Source organism: Narcine bancroftii, chromosome 13 (genome assembly GCF_036971445.1).
Source record: "Narcine bancroftii isolate sNarBan1 chromosome 13, sNarBan1.hap1, whole genome shotgun sequence".
NCBI lineage: Eukaryota > Metazoa > Chordata > Chondrichthyes > Torpediniformes > Narcinidae > Narcine > Narcine bancroftii.
In genome coordinates this window covers 42,922,679-42,939,702 of record NC_091481.1, presented here as the reverse complement: position 1 = coordinate 42,939,702, position 17,024 = coordinate 42,922,679, and the positions used below count along the sequence as shown (strand labels likewise).

The window sequence follows — 17,024 nt, the reverse complement described above, 5'->3', positions numbered from 1 at the left end:
TTGCTTTTAATTATCTTTAAACATGAAAATAAATTCACACTTTAACTTAACTAACCTAACTTAACCCCCTTCTAATTCTAAGCACACATGTATGTAATGTGTGTGTAAGTTCAGAAAGGTTCTTTGATTCACAGTCCAATCTCACTTCTCATTCTTCCAGTTCACTGGTTGCAGGCAATTCTTACACTGTACACAGAATTTAACATTTATGAGGTTCATCAGGCTTTGGTGCTTGAAAGGTAAATGGTTACCACTCAGGAAGGTTCTTGTTGGTTTTCAGAGAGAGATTTGTTCCAGGATATCCACAATTGATTCCTTTTTAATCAGCCACTCGTGTCTTGCTGACGAAACTTGCCCCTTCAGGGTTCTCCAGATGATAACCTCTTTCATGTCACCACCGAGTTCCTTTTTGTTTCACTTATTCCAAGTGAAACATTAGGCAGCCAGTCCTCTCCTTTTGCATGAACCACAAGGGCTTTGACCAGGCCGTCTTACAACTGGGGCTTTCCATAAGCTTGCCAGCTTGTCCTGTTCCAGTCCCAGCTGCTTCTGCTGGCTGTAACAATGTAGAAAAAGTCTCTCTCTCTCTCTTTTTCTTAGAGAGAAAGACTGACTCTCTGCTTGCAAAACCACATGACCATCTCAGAACATCTCCAGAAAATCTGTGGCTCCAACAAGATATTTCTTCTGTTGCCTTTTGTAAACAACAGTCCATTAGTGAAGTCCCTTATGCACTCTCCAAAGCTCTTGCAAAGGCTGTGGGGCCAATACGTCTAGCTTGGGGCAGAGCTCCAGTTTTTCGAATAAGATCTGTTTTAGTGTTTGTACATAACCTACTTTAACAAACCTTTCCCAATTTTTCTCCCAGAAACGTTTCAATATACTCTGTCACAGCACCAACACATTTGCTCGGCATTAATCTTGTCAACCACTCATATTCTTGTTTCCATCTTTTAAAACCCAGTCTGCTCAGTCTTTTCTCATGGCAACCCATTCATCCTAGCTATCAACCAAATCTTTCCCCTCCAAATCCAGGCCTCTCTCTGGGCCTGGGGAGGTGACTGGAATGGGTTGTCATTGGTGATGGAACCAGATACACATGAATTTGGCGGGGCGGGTGGTTTGGGTCGTGTGGAAGCAGCAGAGTTTTAACTTGGGCATCATGTTTGGTGCATACCATTGGTATACTATACTAATTGCTAGTCAAACTGGGAAAGTGGGCCAAGGAATGGTGGGTGGAATTTAGCTCAAACAAGTGTAAAGAAGTTACACCAGGGCAGGAGTGGCGCAGTAAACGTCAGGGCCCTCGAGAGTATGAAAGAACAGAGATTAGGGTTAATTCACTGGAAGTAGCTGCTCAGGCAGACAGTGATGAAGAATGGTCAGGGCCTGTTTCTTTGCTGTATAACTGGGGAACTGAGAGCTATCTGGAGCTATCTGCTCCAGCTTTGTGTAAGGAGGTCCATCACATCACAGCGCCAACATTATCAATGGTGGCTCGGTCAGCAAATTGCAGCATTTTCTTTCTCTGAAGTTGTGCTGTCATTGTCGAGCCGCTGTCGGCCAGTGCTTTGTGCCAATGGACAGCAGTAGACAGCTAAGCATTTCCACCACTTCTGGATCAGTCATACCACATCCTGTTGGGAAGGGTGCCTAACGATTGCATAGCTAAGGAGGGGTGGGGCTCTGAATACACCCTGTCACCATGATACCATAACCTACCACGTAGATGCCAGTTACAAGGTTTGGAGACATCAGCTGGAAGTCCCAAGTAAATAATGCATCTGTGACTCTAAAGATCTCTTGAGTCACAAAGCTTGTCTTCAGCCAATTCCATCCATTTTGGTGAAGGCCAGATGCAGCAGAGCCTATTGGTCCTACCCCACCCACTGAAGGTTTATGGTCCTGGAAGTTACGTCTTCCCTAAACATTCCTCTCAAAAACCATGCTGGTATCTACACTGCAAAGTGTGTAAAAATAATTGAGATATGTTCTGCCTACAGGAAACTGGACAAATTAGCCTAGTTGTGTCATATCTGTCTGCCTGTGACCGGCTGACAAGCAGAAAGCTGCCTTTATACCACATAATAGATACTCAATCTCTGGGCAGAGCCTGACACAAAGTAATGGTACAACATGATTGCCTGTCATCATCATTCTATTAAACAGCAAACAAACTAGGCTGGACACAGTTCAAAAAGTCCTTACAAAATATTGTGGGGAATGAATAATGCTCTTGAGGGAAACATCAAATGGTATTATTATAAATAGGAACCCCAAGGTTATTTACAATTTGGTACATGTACGTTGTTTAGTTAATGTTGAGTATATTTGTTAATATGCTTTGTGTTGATGTGTCAATTGCCTCAATTTGTATTCTCCTTTCAGAATGAAATCCATGGTTTACTTGAAAGATACTCTATTAACGAAGCGTTGGTGGCAGAAAATGAGAGGCTGCGAGAAGAAAATAAGAGACTCCGAGCCACATTTTAAGGGTCGAACACTGCTGAATGCAAGAAAGTTTCACACTGAGAAACTGTAGTAACTTCCTGCTGCAAGGCAGGGCATAGATGGAAACTGACCACAACCTCTTACTATTTAATACGTAAATGTTCCATAAAGCAGACCAGTAATCTCAGAGTAGCTGGCCCTTTTTAAAAATGACCCAAACAATTCATCTTCATGGTTGAAATAGAAGTGTTCAAGGTCTTTTAGGTTGAACAGATTCTGATAAATGTTACAACTAACCTTCCAGGAAATGTTACACAATCAAGACCTAATAGAAATTAATGAAAAAGTGGATTAAAGATCAAAATAAGCAGATTAAAGTTAGGATTAGATGTGCATTTGTTCAGATTCAAATGTAACGGCTTCACTTGACAACAAGATAATTCAAGGAAAGAAGCAGCATGCTGGCAAAGACATTTACAAGTTGCCATTTTCAACTTGATACGATTTTGTGCAATTTTTTGTACAATGATCACAAGTTCAGATGTTTGTTGCGTACAGCTTTAATTATTTTATATCAGCTATAAACAATAACCATAGTATTTCTGTGCCTGATACAAGCAGTATATTAAATACTGAAGAAGTGAATCTAAATATTTTAGTTTGTTCTATTATTACTGAAAGTATGGTCTAAAGTGCCTTTTTCAAATTCATGGAATGAGCAGATTACACAAATATTTAAAGCAATAACTGTCTTTGCCTGACCTGACATTCTGCAGTTGTGTAAAAATTCTCATTGTTTATATTGATCAAACTTATACTATTTTGTAAAGAATTTTGTATGGATTTTGTTTTTGAATTAACAATTAAATTGCAGTATATTTTTGATGGGAAATATACTATATTAAATATGGTGTTGCAATAATATATTGGTATGTATTTGTGTTTAAGAAGGCACTTAAAAGTGTCATCATATCAAAGAAAACCAACATAGTATTTTTTTAATTATTAAAATTCTTCCATTTAAAAAAATTTGTTCTCAACAGTAACATGCAATGTGATTCACTGTGTTGTAAGTCATTTCAACTGCTATGAGATCCAATTGGATTCAATCCCTTTTAATCAATTTCTAAACCATCTAACAATTACAGCAGAGAAAGAGGCCAACTTAGCCCTTCTAGTCCACACCGAACACTTTCTCCCACTGACCTACACTCAACCTGTGACACTCCATTCCTTTCCCGTCCATAAACATATCCAACTTCTCCTTTGATGCTAATATTGAGCCTGCCTCCACCACTTCATCTGGAAGCTTGTTCCACACACTCACCACTCTCTGAGTAAAGAAGTCCCCCCCTCATGTTTCCCCTAAACTCTTACCCCCTAAACTCTCAGCTCATGTCCTCTCATTTGTATCTCCCCTTACTTAAAGGAAAAAGCCTCTCCACGTCCACTCTATCTATACCCCGAATAATTTTAAATACCTCAATCACATCACCTCTCAACCTTCTATGCTCCAAAAAATAAGCGACTGGCTTCCAAAATCAAGGCTCATGGGATTGGGGGCAAAGTATTGATGTGGATTGAGAACTGGCTGGCAGGTAGAAGACAGAGAGTTGGGATAAAGGGCTCGTTTTCTGAATGGCAGGCGGTGACCAGTGGGGTGCCACAGGGATCTGTACTGGAACCCCAGCTGTTCACAATTTACATTAATGATTTGCATGAGGGGATTGGATGTAATATCTCCAAATTTGCAGGTGACACTAAGCTAGGAGGGGTTGTGTGCACGGAAGAGGGGGTCAGGAAGCTCCAGTGTGATTTGGATAAATTGAGGGACTGGACAGATACATGGCAAATGTACTACAATGTGGATAAATGTGAGGTTATCCACTTTGGTAATACAAACCGGGGGGCAGATTACTATTTGAATGGTAAGAGATGGGGAAGTGCAGAGAGATCTAGGGGTACTTGTACATCAGTCTCTGAAGGCGAGCATGCAGGTACAGCAGGTGGTTAAAAAGGCAAATGGTATGTTGGCCTTCATATCAAGAGCGTTTGAGTATAGGAACAAGGATACCTTACTGAAGCTGTACAGGGCCTTGGTGAGACCCCACCTGGAGTATTGTGTGCAGTTTTGGTCACCTTATCTAAGGAAGGATGTTCTTGCAATGGAGGGAGTGCAGAGGCAATTCACCAGGCTGATACCTGGAATGGCAGGAATGACTTATGAGAAAAGATTGCGCAAATTGGGATTGTACTCGCTGGAGTTTAGAAGATTGAGAGGGGATCTCATAGAGACATATAAAATTCTGTCAGGACTGGACAGAATGGATGCAGATGGGATGTTTCCAATGATGGGAAAATCCAGAACCCGGGGCCATGGTTTGAGGATAATAGGCAAACCATTTAGGACCGAAATGAGGAGGAATTTCTTTACCCAGAGGGTGGTGAATCTGTGGATTTCATTGCCACAGAGGGCAGTAGAGGCAGGTTCATTAAATATATTTAAGAGGGAATTAGATCTATTTCTTCAGGATAAGGGTATTAAAGGTTACGGAGGGAAGGCGGGGACGGGGTACTGAACTTTAAGATCAGCCATGATCTCGTTGAATGGCGGAGCAGGCTCGAAGGGTCGAATGACCTACTCCTGCTCCTATCTTCTGTGTTTCTATGTTTAAGACCTAACTTATTTAACCTTTCCCTATAACTTAGACCCTGTAATTTTAGATCCAGCAACATTCTAGTAAATCTTCTCTCCACTCTCTCCAAAATGTTTATCTTTCCTGTACTTTGGTGATCAAAACTGAACACAATACTCCAAGTTTGGCCTCAACCTTGTACAATTTTAACACAACATCCCAGCTCCTAGACTCAATGTTCTGATTTATAACGGCCAACATAAACTTCCTTCACCACCCTATCCACATGTGTCTTCACCTTCAGGGAACTTTGTACCATTATTTCTAGATCCTTCTGTTCCACTGCATTCTTCAATCCCCGACCATTCACCATGCATAAGCCCTACACTTATCGGCATTAAACTTCATCTGCCACCTTTCAGCCCACTCTTCTAACTGGCCGAAATCCCTATGCAATCTTTGAAACCCTTCTTCACCATCTGCAGCTCCACCTATCTTAGTATCATCTGCATATTTACTAATCCAGATCATTCCTGTAAATGACAAACCATAATGGACCCAATACTGAACCATGAGGCGCACCACATGTCACTGACTAACAGTTATCTACCACTACTCTCTGGCATCTCTTATTCAACCATTGTTTAATTCATTTTACAACCTTAATGTTAATACCTCATGATTGAACCTTCCCTGAGGAACCTTATCAAAGGTCTTATTCTCATCAATTTTCCTCATACCCTCAATAAATTAGAGTTTGTCAAGCGTGATCTTCCTCTCACCAATCCATATTGACCTGCTCCTAATCAATCCTTGCTGATCCAAATATTTGTATGTACCATCTCCAAGAACATTTTCCATTTAACTTACCCAGCACTGATGTCAAACTGACAGGCCTATAATTAGTAGATTTACTTCCAGCACCTTTTCTAAACAATGGAATGACGCGAGCAATCCTCCAACACCACTTCCCATTAACAATGACATTTTAAATATCTCCATCAAAGGCCCTACTGTTTCTACACTAAACTCCCTCAAGGTTCTAGGGAATATCTGGAGACCTATCCACCTTTATTTTCCTTTAAACCACCACTACCTCTTCCTTAAACATGCACCAAATGTTGGATGGGAAGTAAGGACACTGTGTCTTGGTAGCTTCAGGAAAAGTTTAATACAATCTTGACTCAAACAGGCCCTTCAGCACATCAAGCCCACACTGACCTTCAACCCCTTTATATTATCCCAAATTTGTATTTGATCGACTCCCATGGATTCTACCTCTCATCTACACAATAGGGACAATTTGCAGGAGCCACCTAAACCTACTCATCTGTTCATCTTCAGGAGGTGGAAGAAACCCAGCTGCAAAATTATATTCTGAAGGATTTAAATCTGATCGATGTCTGGAGACAGTCACACCCCAGGGAGAGAGATTATTCATTCTACTCGAAGGTTCATGAATTTTATACAAGAATTGATTTTTTTTTAATGTGTGCACAATTGAAAAGCAGATTGGTTGAAACAGAATACCTAGCTATATTATTATCTGATCATGCGCCGCTGACTTTAATGACCACAATACCAGAAAAGCAAGAGAGTGTCCCTAGATGGCGTCTTAGTCCTGCACTGTTGAGAAGGATAGACTTCTGTAATTTTATTAGGGGACAAATAGCATTGTTTTGTGAAACAAATTGACCCTCTAGTAATGATAGTTTTTAAATATGGGATGCTCTCAAAGCTTATTTAAGGGACAGTTAATTTTATAAAATTTTAAAAAATAAAGAAGGAACATATGGTAGAGAACATATGGTCTAGAGAAAGAAGTAACAGAATTGGTAAAAGAGTAATATAGAACAGGTTTGAGTGATACATACAAAATCTTGGAAAATAAAAAATTACAAAATAGAAAAAACTTAAAATCAAAACAAATATTATGAATTAGGAGATAAAGTACATAAAGTTTTGTCATGGCAATTAAAGGCAAAGGAGGCTTCAAGGATGATTAATGCAATCCAAACAGAGCCTAACAAATTAACATATAATCAGAAGAAAACTAATGATACTTTCAAACAATATTATACCAAATTGTATAAATCAGAATTGCTAGGGGACTCAACTGAGATAGATGAATTTCTCTCGGCAATTGAACTGCCAAAGTTGGAAAATAGAGATCAGATGGAATTGGATGCCCTTTTTACTATAAAAGAGATTGAAAGAGTCTTGAATACATTACAGGTGAATAAGTCACCGGGAGAATATGGTTTTTTGCCTGAGTTTTAAAGACAATTTAAAAACCTTTTGATGCATCTTATTATGAATGTACTAGACCGGGCGGTTGAGATTCAGACCCAGAATCCTTCTCAGCAGCTATTATTTCCAAAGTGAGAACCTTTTGGTTACATTTGGCATTTTATTTAAAAAGGGTTATGGGAATTAAATTTCCACAAACTCCAATATTGAGGGGATAAGTCAAAAATTGAAACTATAGACATCAAAAACGGTTTTTAAAGATTGCTTTAGCAGTAGCAAGAAAATGTACAGTAGTAACATGGAAATCAGGCACCCACCTGGGTATGGAGCGTGGAGATGCATAGTTGTGTTCCTTTGGAGAAGATCATTTACAATTTGAGAAATAAATACGATGTATTTTTGAAAATTTGGCACCCAGTACTTAAGAATTCAGAGAATTAATATATAGACCTTTTCCCCTGAGCTTCTAACTTGGTTAATCTCCTTGAAATATTATAATTTATAAATGATGAATTCCATGTGGTAAAGGGAGAGCTTGTGGCAATGAGGTTTCTATTCTAGTTTATTACTTTTCTTATCCTTTCTTACTTTTTGACTTTTCTTGGGGTTGGGGTTAATATCATGTAATGGATTGGATTTTAATATTTGATTGTTATATTTTGTACTTGAAATATTATTACATGTATTCTTCTTTTCTTTGGCTTGGCTTCGCGGACGAAGATTTATGGAGGGGGTAAAAGTCCACGTCAGCTGCAGGCTCGTTTGTGGCTGACAAGTCCGATGCGGGACAGGCAGACACGGTTGCAGCGGCTGCAGGGGAAAATTTGTTGGTTGGGGTTGGGTGTTGGGTTTTTCCTCCTTTGCCTTTTGTCAGTGAGGTGGGCTCTGCGGTCTTCTTCAAAGGAGGTTGCTGCCCGCCAAACTGTGAGGCGCCAAGATGCACGGTTTGAGGCGATATCAGCCCACTGGCGGTGGTCAATGTGGCAGGCACCAAGAGATTTCTTTAGGCAGTCCTTGTACCTTTTCTTTGGTGCACCTCTGTCACGGTGGCCAGTGGAGAGCTCGCCATATAACACGATCTTGGGAAGGCGATGGTCCTCCATTCTGGAGACGTGACCCACCCAGCGCAGCTGGATCTTCAGCAGCGTGGACTCGATGCTGTCGACCTCTGCCATCTTGAGTACTTCGATGTTAGGGATGAAAGCGCTCCAATGGATGTTGAGGATGGAGCGGAGACAACGCTGGTGGAAGCGTTCTAGGAGCCGTAGGTGATGCCGGTAGAGGACCCATGATTCGGAGCCGAACAGGAGTGTGGGTATGACAACGGCTCTGTTTGCGCTTATCTTTGTGAAGTTTTTCAGTTGGTTGTTTTTCCAGACTTTTTTGTGTAGTCTTCCAAAGGCGCTATTTGCCTTGGCGAGTCTGTTGTCTATCTCATTGTCGATCCTTGCATCTGATGAAATGGTGCAGCCGAGATAGGTAAACTGGTTGACCGTTTTGAGTTTTGTGTGCCCGATGGAGATGTGGGGGGGCTGGTAGTCATGGTGGGGAGCTGGCTGATGGAGGACCTCAGTTTTCTTCAGGCTGACTTCCAGGCCAAACACTTTGGCAGTTTCCGCAAAGCAGGACGTCAAGCGCTGAAGAGCTGGCTCTGAATGGGCAACTAAAGCGGCATCGTCTGCAAAGAGTAGTTCACGGACAAGTTTCTCTTGTGTCTTGGTGTAAGCTTGCAGGCGCCTCAGATTGAAGAGACTGCCATCCGTGCGGTACCGGATGTAAACAGCGTCTTCATTGTTGGGGTCTTTCATGGCTTGGTTCAGCATCATGCTGAAGAAGATTGAAAAGAGGGTTGGTGCGAGAACACAGCCTTGCTTCACGCCATTGTTAATGGAGAAGGGTTCAGAGAGCTCATTGCTGTATCTGACCTGACCTTGTTGGTTTTCGTGCAGTTGGATAATCATGTTGAGGAACTTTGGGGGACATCCGATGCGCTCTAGTATTTGCCAAAGCCCTTTCCTGCTCACGGTGTCGAAGGCTTTGGTGAGGTCAACAAAGGTGATGTAGAGTCCTTTGTTTTGTTTTCTGCACTTTTCTTGGAGCTGCCTGAGGGCATGTATAGAAAACTTTTAAATATATATTTTTAAAAACAGCTATTACTATGGTGCTATCAAAAAAGAAAAGAAAAATTATCTTTAAAACCGTCCTCATAAGGACCTATTTCCTTGATAAATGCAGACTACAAGATTTTTGCAAAAGCACTAGATAATGGACTAGGACAATAGCTATCTAAACATAAATCCAGACCAGGTAGGCTTTGTTAAAAAAAAGACACTTGCGGACAATCTGGGCAGACTATTTAATATAATTCATCAAGTTAAGTGGCTCTCAACCTTTTTCTTTCCACTCACATACTGCTTTAAGTAATCCCTATACCATCGGTGCTCTGTGATTAGTAAGGGATTGCTTAAGGTGATTTGTGGGTGGAAAGAAAAAGTTTGAAACCCATTGTTTTAATCGCACTTCATTAACTCATTATGTGCACAGTTTCATATCTCCAAAGGAAATGGGCCAATGACAATTTTTCTCAAGCAAAATATTTCAGTAACAATTGGGTCTAGAGCAGTGGTTCTCAACCTTCCCTTCCCACCTGAAGCAATCCCTTACTAATCACAGAGCACCGATGGCACAGGGATAACTTAAAGTGGTATGTGAGTGGAAAGAAAAAGGTTGAGAACCACTGATCTAAAGTGAACCCAAGTATTACCGTATCTCTAGATGCAGAAAAGGCATTTGACCGGCTAGAGTGGACATTCTGATTCAAAGTACTAGAAAAATTTGGAATGTACCAAACATTTATTGATTGGATAAAACTCTATCATAAGCCACAGGCCAAAATTATAACCAATGGCCAGCTGTTATCAATGTTTCCTTTGAGTAGATCTAGCAGACTGGGGCACACTGTCTCCAAGTCTCTTTGTTCTGGCAAGGAGAAATTACAAGGAGGGATCCTTATAGGATAAAGGGTCTCAAAGTTGGCCAGAAAGAGCGTACAATTCATTTATTTGCAGATAACCCGCTTGAATCTTTGGCCAAACTACAGACCACACTGGAAAAATATGGGTGAGTCTCAGGTTATAAAATTAATTTAGAAAAAAATGAAATTATGCCATTAACAAAATTTTATTATGAAAAATATCAAAAGGGAAGCCAGTTTAAATGGAAATTGGAAGGAATTAAATATTTAGGAATGATGGTAGATAATAACCTACAAAATTGTACAAGCTTAACCCCTGCTTGGAAAGATAGAGGAGGATTTACAAAGATGAAAAGACCTGCCCAATACTTTAGTTGGGAGGGTCAATTGTGTGAAAATGAAAGTGTTGCCGAGACTGCAATACCTCTTCCAGTCGTTGCCAATTCCTTTACCTCGGAATTTTTAAAAGATACTTAATGGTTATACATTAATTTCTTTGGGATAATAAAGTGCCTAGGACCTCCCTGGATAAACTGAGGTGGAAATATAAAATGGGAGGATTAAGATTACTGGATTTAAAAAATATATTTTATTTAGCAGCCTAGAGAAGGTTCCTCTCATCCTTTTTTGAAGAAGAGAGTTCTCCCTCATAGATCCAAGTGGGACCACATACAATGAGGGAGGGGACAGCAAAGGATTTCATTTACAAGTGGAATGTCAAATTAATAACAAAAAAAGGATAACCCCAGTTTAATACGTATGATTAAAATTTGGCATGAGATGTATTGGGAAAAAAATGGGGATATCACCAAAAGAACCACTGTGCCAGAACAAACTATTGCCCATGAATTTGGGGAATAGAATCCTCAATATCTGGGATGAGAAAGGATTTAGACATATAGAAAATTGTTATGAGGAAGGGCTACTTATGTCCTTTGAACAATTAAAACAGAGATATGATTTTTCAAATGGAGCCTTCTACTGCTTTCTTCAGTCTTGAGAGAGATTGGGACCACTATGGCCCCTCCCTCAAGTAATGAAGTGGAGGGGATGCTTCGACTGGGAAATTCATAACTTGGATCTATTCTGCTCTCCAAGGTGAAAGTGCTAAGCTGGGCCTACCAAGGTTGAGGGAGAGGTGGGAGTCAGATCTAGCTGTTATAGCTCCAGAGGATGCTGATCTGACTGGTGTCTGACATCAATGCTAAATGTGAGATATGAATTGGTTTAATATAATTTTCTACACCAACTATATCTCAGGCCACAAAAACTACAAAATCAATCTCTGAAATGTGCTTTAGATATGGCATCGAAATTTGAACCTTCCTACATCCTACATGGTCGTGTGTGAAGGTAAGATCATTCTGGCGTGATCTCGCTGAAACACTAACAAGAGTAACAGGAGGGGCCTTCACATATGACCCAGAGCTGGACCTTCTGGGCAACTTTACAGACATGAGGAATAAAGTGACTAAATTTGAAATCTGTTTTGTGGCCAAGAAATGTATAACAATCACCTAGAAGTCTGACTCTCCCCAACTTATTGCTCGATGGGTTGTGGAGATGTGAGGTTGTATACCCATGGAGAAAATTATGTATAAATTTAAAAGTAAATATGATGCATTAATTAAGATATGGCAACCGATTATATAGGGGTTCATTTATAAATTTGACCCTTAAATGTATCAATGCAAAGATGTGAATCCCAGAAAGAGAATCGTGAAAAAAAAAAGCTCTGACAGTGCATGAAGTTATAATTTATAATATATATTTTTGTATTTGTCATGGAGAGTGAGGCTGTCATAGATAGAAGTTATAGTCAAGTGGTCTCACCAGGGCCATGGGAGGAGAGTCAGTGAGTTATGATTAGGAGGAGTAAGGGTAAGGGTCAGGTTCAAGAGAGGGCCCCTGTGCCTGTAGTCCTCAACAATCAGTACTCCCCCTTGACTACAGTTGTGGGGGGACAGACAGGCTGGGGAAGGCATCAGTGGCTGTGCTTCTGGCACAGGGTCAGCCTCTATAGCCCAGAAGGGTAGGGAATGGAAGAGGGGGGCAATAATTATAGGGGAGATATTGAATGAATTCTTCTCGTCGATATTCACTAGGGAAAAGGATATGGAATTGTATAGGATAAGTGAGGAAAAAAGGGGTAATTAAGAAAGAGGAGGTGTTGGAACTTCTGAGGTATATAAAGTGGGTCCCAATGGGATTTTCCCCAGGACCTTGAGGGAAGTCAGGGAGGAAATTGCAGAGGCTCTGACAGTGATTTTTCAAGTCTCTGGAGCGGGGGGGTGGGGGGGGGGGGGTAGTGCCAGAGGATTGGCATGTTGCAAACGTGGTTCCTCTGTTTAAAAATGGCTCCAGTTGTAGGCCCAGAAATTATCAGCCAGTAAGTTTGACATCAGTGGTTGGTAAACTAATGGAAAGTACTCTTAGAGATAATATGTATAAGTGTCTAGAAGGGCAGGGATTGATCAGGGACACCCAACATGGGTTTGTGAGGGAAGGTCATGTTTGACAAATCTTGTTGAGGAAGGGACTAGAAAGGTTGATGAAGGTAAGCAGTAGATGTAGTCTATCTGCATTTCAGTAAGGCTTTCGATAAGGTTCCACAGGGAAGGTTGGTGAGGAAGGTTCAGGCACTAGATAGTCAGATGGGTTCAACTGTGGCTAGGAGATAGGCGCCAGAGAGTCATGGTGGATAACTCTATCAGGATGGAGGCCGGTGATGAGCGGTGTGCCTCAGGAATCAGTGTTGGGTCCCTTGTTATTCGTCATTTACATTAATGATTTGGATGATGGAATGGTAAATTGGGTGAGTAAATATGTGGATAAATTCGGGGACTGCAGAAGGATTTGGATGGCTTAGAAGAGTGGGCTGAAAGGTGGCAGATGGAGTTTAATGTAGATAAGTGTGAGGTGCTTCATTTTGGGAAGAATAATCAAAATAGGACATATGCAGTGAAGGGAAGAGGGGAAGGCACTGAGGAATGAAGAGGAACAGAGAGATCTTGGAATAACGGTTCAACGTTCAACATTTCTCCTGTTGTAATTTTCTGAAGATTCTATCTTTTCCCACAGTCACTCTCTCTCTCTCTTGCCCAAGCATCCATTTCATTCCCTCTCTCTCTTATCTGATGTTTCCTCCACCCTCTCAGTTCTTTCCTCTGCTTTGGTCACTCTTTCTGAACTATCTAACCTCTCCTTGATTACCCCCTGACCTACTACCAATTTGTAAGTGATCTGGCCAATGGACACCATAATGTCCCTGTTTCTGTTCCTCTCCTTTTGCTAACTTTCTCCTTCCCTTGTAGTCTTCCTCCTCTTCTCCATCTTCCCCACCCACCTGTCCAGCCTTTCTTCCCGTCCCATGTTTCCGACGCCTCTTCGACCTCGCCACTCCTGCTTCCTGCCTGGCCCAATAATTCAACTTCCCGACAGAGCTGTGCGTGCAGCCTCCTCTCAACCCCCAGGCGAAACAACCTTAACCGGTGAGTCACTGATTTTTTTTCAGCTCGTTACATTCCCCCTCCATCACTGCCACTGCCATTGCCAATCCCGCCCAACTCCCTCATGTACAGACCTCCTCACTGTACTCACCCTACAGAGCTCCAGACCATGCTCCCACCTCTAGGGGCGCCCTCTCTCACCGCTCCGGGAGAGTTCTCGGCCCAAAAGAGGTCATAGTGTTGCAATCCCAAATCTGGCACTGTCGTTGGCCTCGTGGTTGGCTGAATCCTTCCCGCTCTTTATTTTTCCTGACTTTTATGTTAAACTATCTGGGGAGCTCTGGAAAACAACTACTGCACTTTTACCGCCATCTTGGATCCCCCACGATTCCAGTTCTTCAAGTTTATAGTCAAGTGGTACAACCAGATGAAGCAGTGTTTCTCCAAACCACGGTGCACACACACACACACACACACACACACACACACACACATGTGAGAGATGAGTAAAACTAATATGAAAATATGTGTAATGAATAAAGCCAGTATGAATAGGATAAGGGTAGATAATAGAATGTAGGAAGTAAAGTTAGTCTGAATAAGATAAGGGTCTTCTAGCCTTAGAGAGAGTCAGCAAGTTCCACATATGTAAGCCTTAGACAGAATTAGCAAGTTCTGGATATGAGTTTGTAAGCCCTGAGAGTCGGGAAGGTGTGAATAAGGACAATGACATGATGGGACACTGACAGGATACCCCCCGGTCCTCAAAGTTCACAGAAACAGCACATAGGCAGGAAGGATTGCCTAATGCCAAACTTATCCAGGAGGCAGAAGAATGTAAGGGGGAGGGTACCTCTACACTGAAATGAACTGTATAAAAGTTGGGTGAGCCCCAGTATATGTGTGTATTCCCATGGTAAGGGGAAGCACCCAACTTTGCATTGTTGTATAATAAATGTTCTTTGTTCTCAATTTTTGTCTCGAGCAAATTCTGTGAAGGTACTTCTGTTTCTCACAAATGGGGACTCGTCCGGGATCTCACTCCCTCCACTGAGGGATGAGGGTAGGTGCACCCTGGCTGATTCAGCTGGACTCACGGACGATGGGTGACTGGTCAGTGGATGAAGCAAGTGATATCCGAGAAGAGGCATTGAGAACAAACGACAGGAGGACGTTAAGGAAGTGCGCTAGGAATAGCTACTGGATCCCGGTAAGAGGAATTTTACTTACCTGTTTGTATGGGAGGTGTGAGTAGCAAGGGAAATAGTCCTAAGGAAGGATGGGACGATCAGATAACTAAGCAAAATCCGTTAGGATTAATGCTATCTGATTGGGGTGCGGGGAGAACCCGCAGGAAAGACAAACAGACCATGGTCAGGTATTGCTGTCTGGAATGGGTTAAAAACCCGATAAAAGGGAATTCGGTATATTGGCCAAAGTTCGGATCCGAGGATGACTGGATGTGTCAGGCATTGAACATATGGCTCTATCAAAATCAAAGAGATAATATTGAGAGCAGAGAATATGCAGCCTGCTGGCTCAGTGAATTGGTTGATCAACTGGTTTTGAATGAAAAGGAATGTAAGGACAAGAAGGATGAGGAACCTTTTGTCCCTGAAACACAAGGATGGGATGTGTTACATTCCCTTCCTCCACCTTATGCTCTTCCTATGCTGGCTCCTATATTTCCCCTCTCTCCTATGCTCTACCCTTCTTCACCTTCCCCTCCTCCCCCATAGCTAAAGAAAGGAGAAGAAAGTAAGAGTGGTATGATGACCCATTCACAAAGTACTAGATTACCACCTCAATTGACAAGAGAGGGAGGAGACTTTGATTTAAAACAGTGTGAGACTCTCCGGGAGGGAAGGGCAGAACCCTTTGATTCATTTCCCGGAGAGCAGGAATCTAGACATTATAAAGGAGAGGATAAGCCAGAAATCAACTGGATGAGACATTTACGGGAAGTTCCCATGGGAGGGGGTCTCGGTTTCATAAATGTGCCCCTGACTAGTACGGAGGTGAGTAATTTTAAGAGAGGATGCCCAATAAACAGAAAGGAAAGGCTAAGATTTTGATGCAGGCAGTCAAGGAAGTCGTGGAGGGACAGCAAGGAAAGGGTAGGGGCTGTGTGCCAGCTCCTGGACACTGGGAGGAGCTCCAGGAGTGGAAGAGTAGAGACCAGAGCAGGGGCAAGGGTAGATGGGAATTCCGGGGACGACGACCATTCCCAGGACCTCGTGGTAATCCCAGTAGGAATTGGGAAACAGGAGCATTAGTTTGCTACCATTGTAAAAAGGAGGGACATTTTAAGAGAGAATTCCCAATGCGAGCCAGGGAGACGCGATCTTACGCACTGATGGAAGCAGATTATGAATAGGGGGGTCACGGTGGGGCTGCACGGAGAACCATTGGTAAATTTAAGCAGAGGATCCCACAGTGACAAGATGAACTTTTTAGTAGATTCTGGGGCAGCCCAGTCTAGTATTTTACAACCACCCGAAGGTGTTAAGATAGAGGGTGTTAGAAATAGAAGTATCTTAACAGAAATTGCTCGAGACAAAAATTGAGAACAAAGAACATTTATTATAACAACAATGCAAAGTTGGGTGCTTCCCCTTACCCTGGGAATACACACATACCCTGGGGCTCACCCAACTTTTATACAGTGAATTTCAGTATCAGAATACCCTCCCCCTTACATTCTTCTGCCTCCTGGATGGGTTTGGCATTAGGCAATCCTTCCTGCCTACGTGCAGTTTCAGTGAACTTGGAGGACCAGGGGGTATCCTGTCGGTGTCTCATCATGTCATTGTCATCATTGTCCTTATTCACAACCTTGCCCTTGTCCCCATTCACACCTTTCCGACTCTCAGAGCTACAGTCTCTTCATATGCAGAGTTCGCTAATCCTGTCTAGGGTTTACTAATTTAATATGCATAACTTGATAAATCTGTGTAAGGCTTACTAATGATATATGTAGAACTTGGTACTTCTGTCTAGGGCTAGGAGACCCTTATCTCATCCAGACTACCTCAACTTCCTACATTCTATTATTCCTTACCTCTCCTTATCTTATTCATACGGTGGGCTCACTGATCCTGTCGAAAAGACTAGAAGATTCTTATCTTACATAGGCTGAATCTGCTTCCTGCATTCTAATTTCCATGCTTAGCCTGTTCATATTGGTTTAATCCATCACTCCATGTGTCTGTACTAGTTTCCCCATCTTTCATATTTTCATGTCAAATTTACTCATCTCTCACA

General features: G+C 41.9%; 1 protein-coding gene across 4 annotated transcripts in view; it reads left to right on the top strand.

The window, feature by feature from the left end:
• The window catches only part of nedd1 (NEDD1 gamma-tubulin ring complex targeting factor), a 93,272-nt gene extending 89,899 nt beyond the window's left edge, over window positions 1-3,373 (top strand). For all 4 annotated transcript variants that reach the window (XM_069909683.1, XM_069909680.1, XM_069909682.1 and 1 more), the window contains one exon: window positions 2,389-3,373. In XM_069909683.1, the coding sequence (XP_069765784.1) occupies window positions 2,389-2,493 (105 nt within the window). In that variant the 3' untranslated portion in view covers window positions 2,494-3,373. The remainder of the gene's footprint in view (window positions 1-2,388) is intronic.
• The last annotated feature ends 13,651 nt before the right edge of the window (window positions 3,374-17,024 follow it).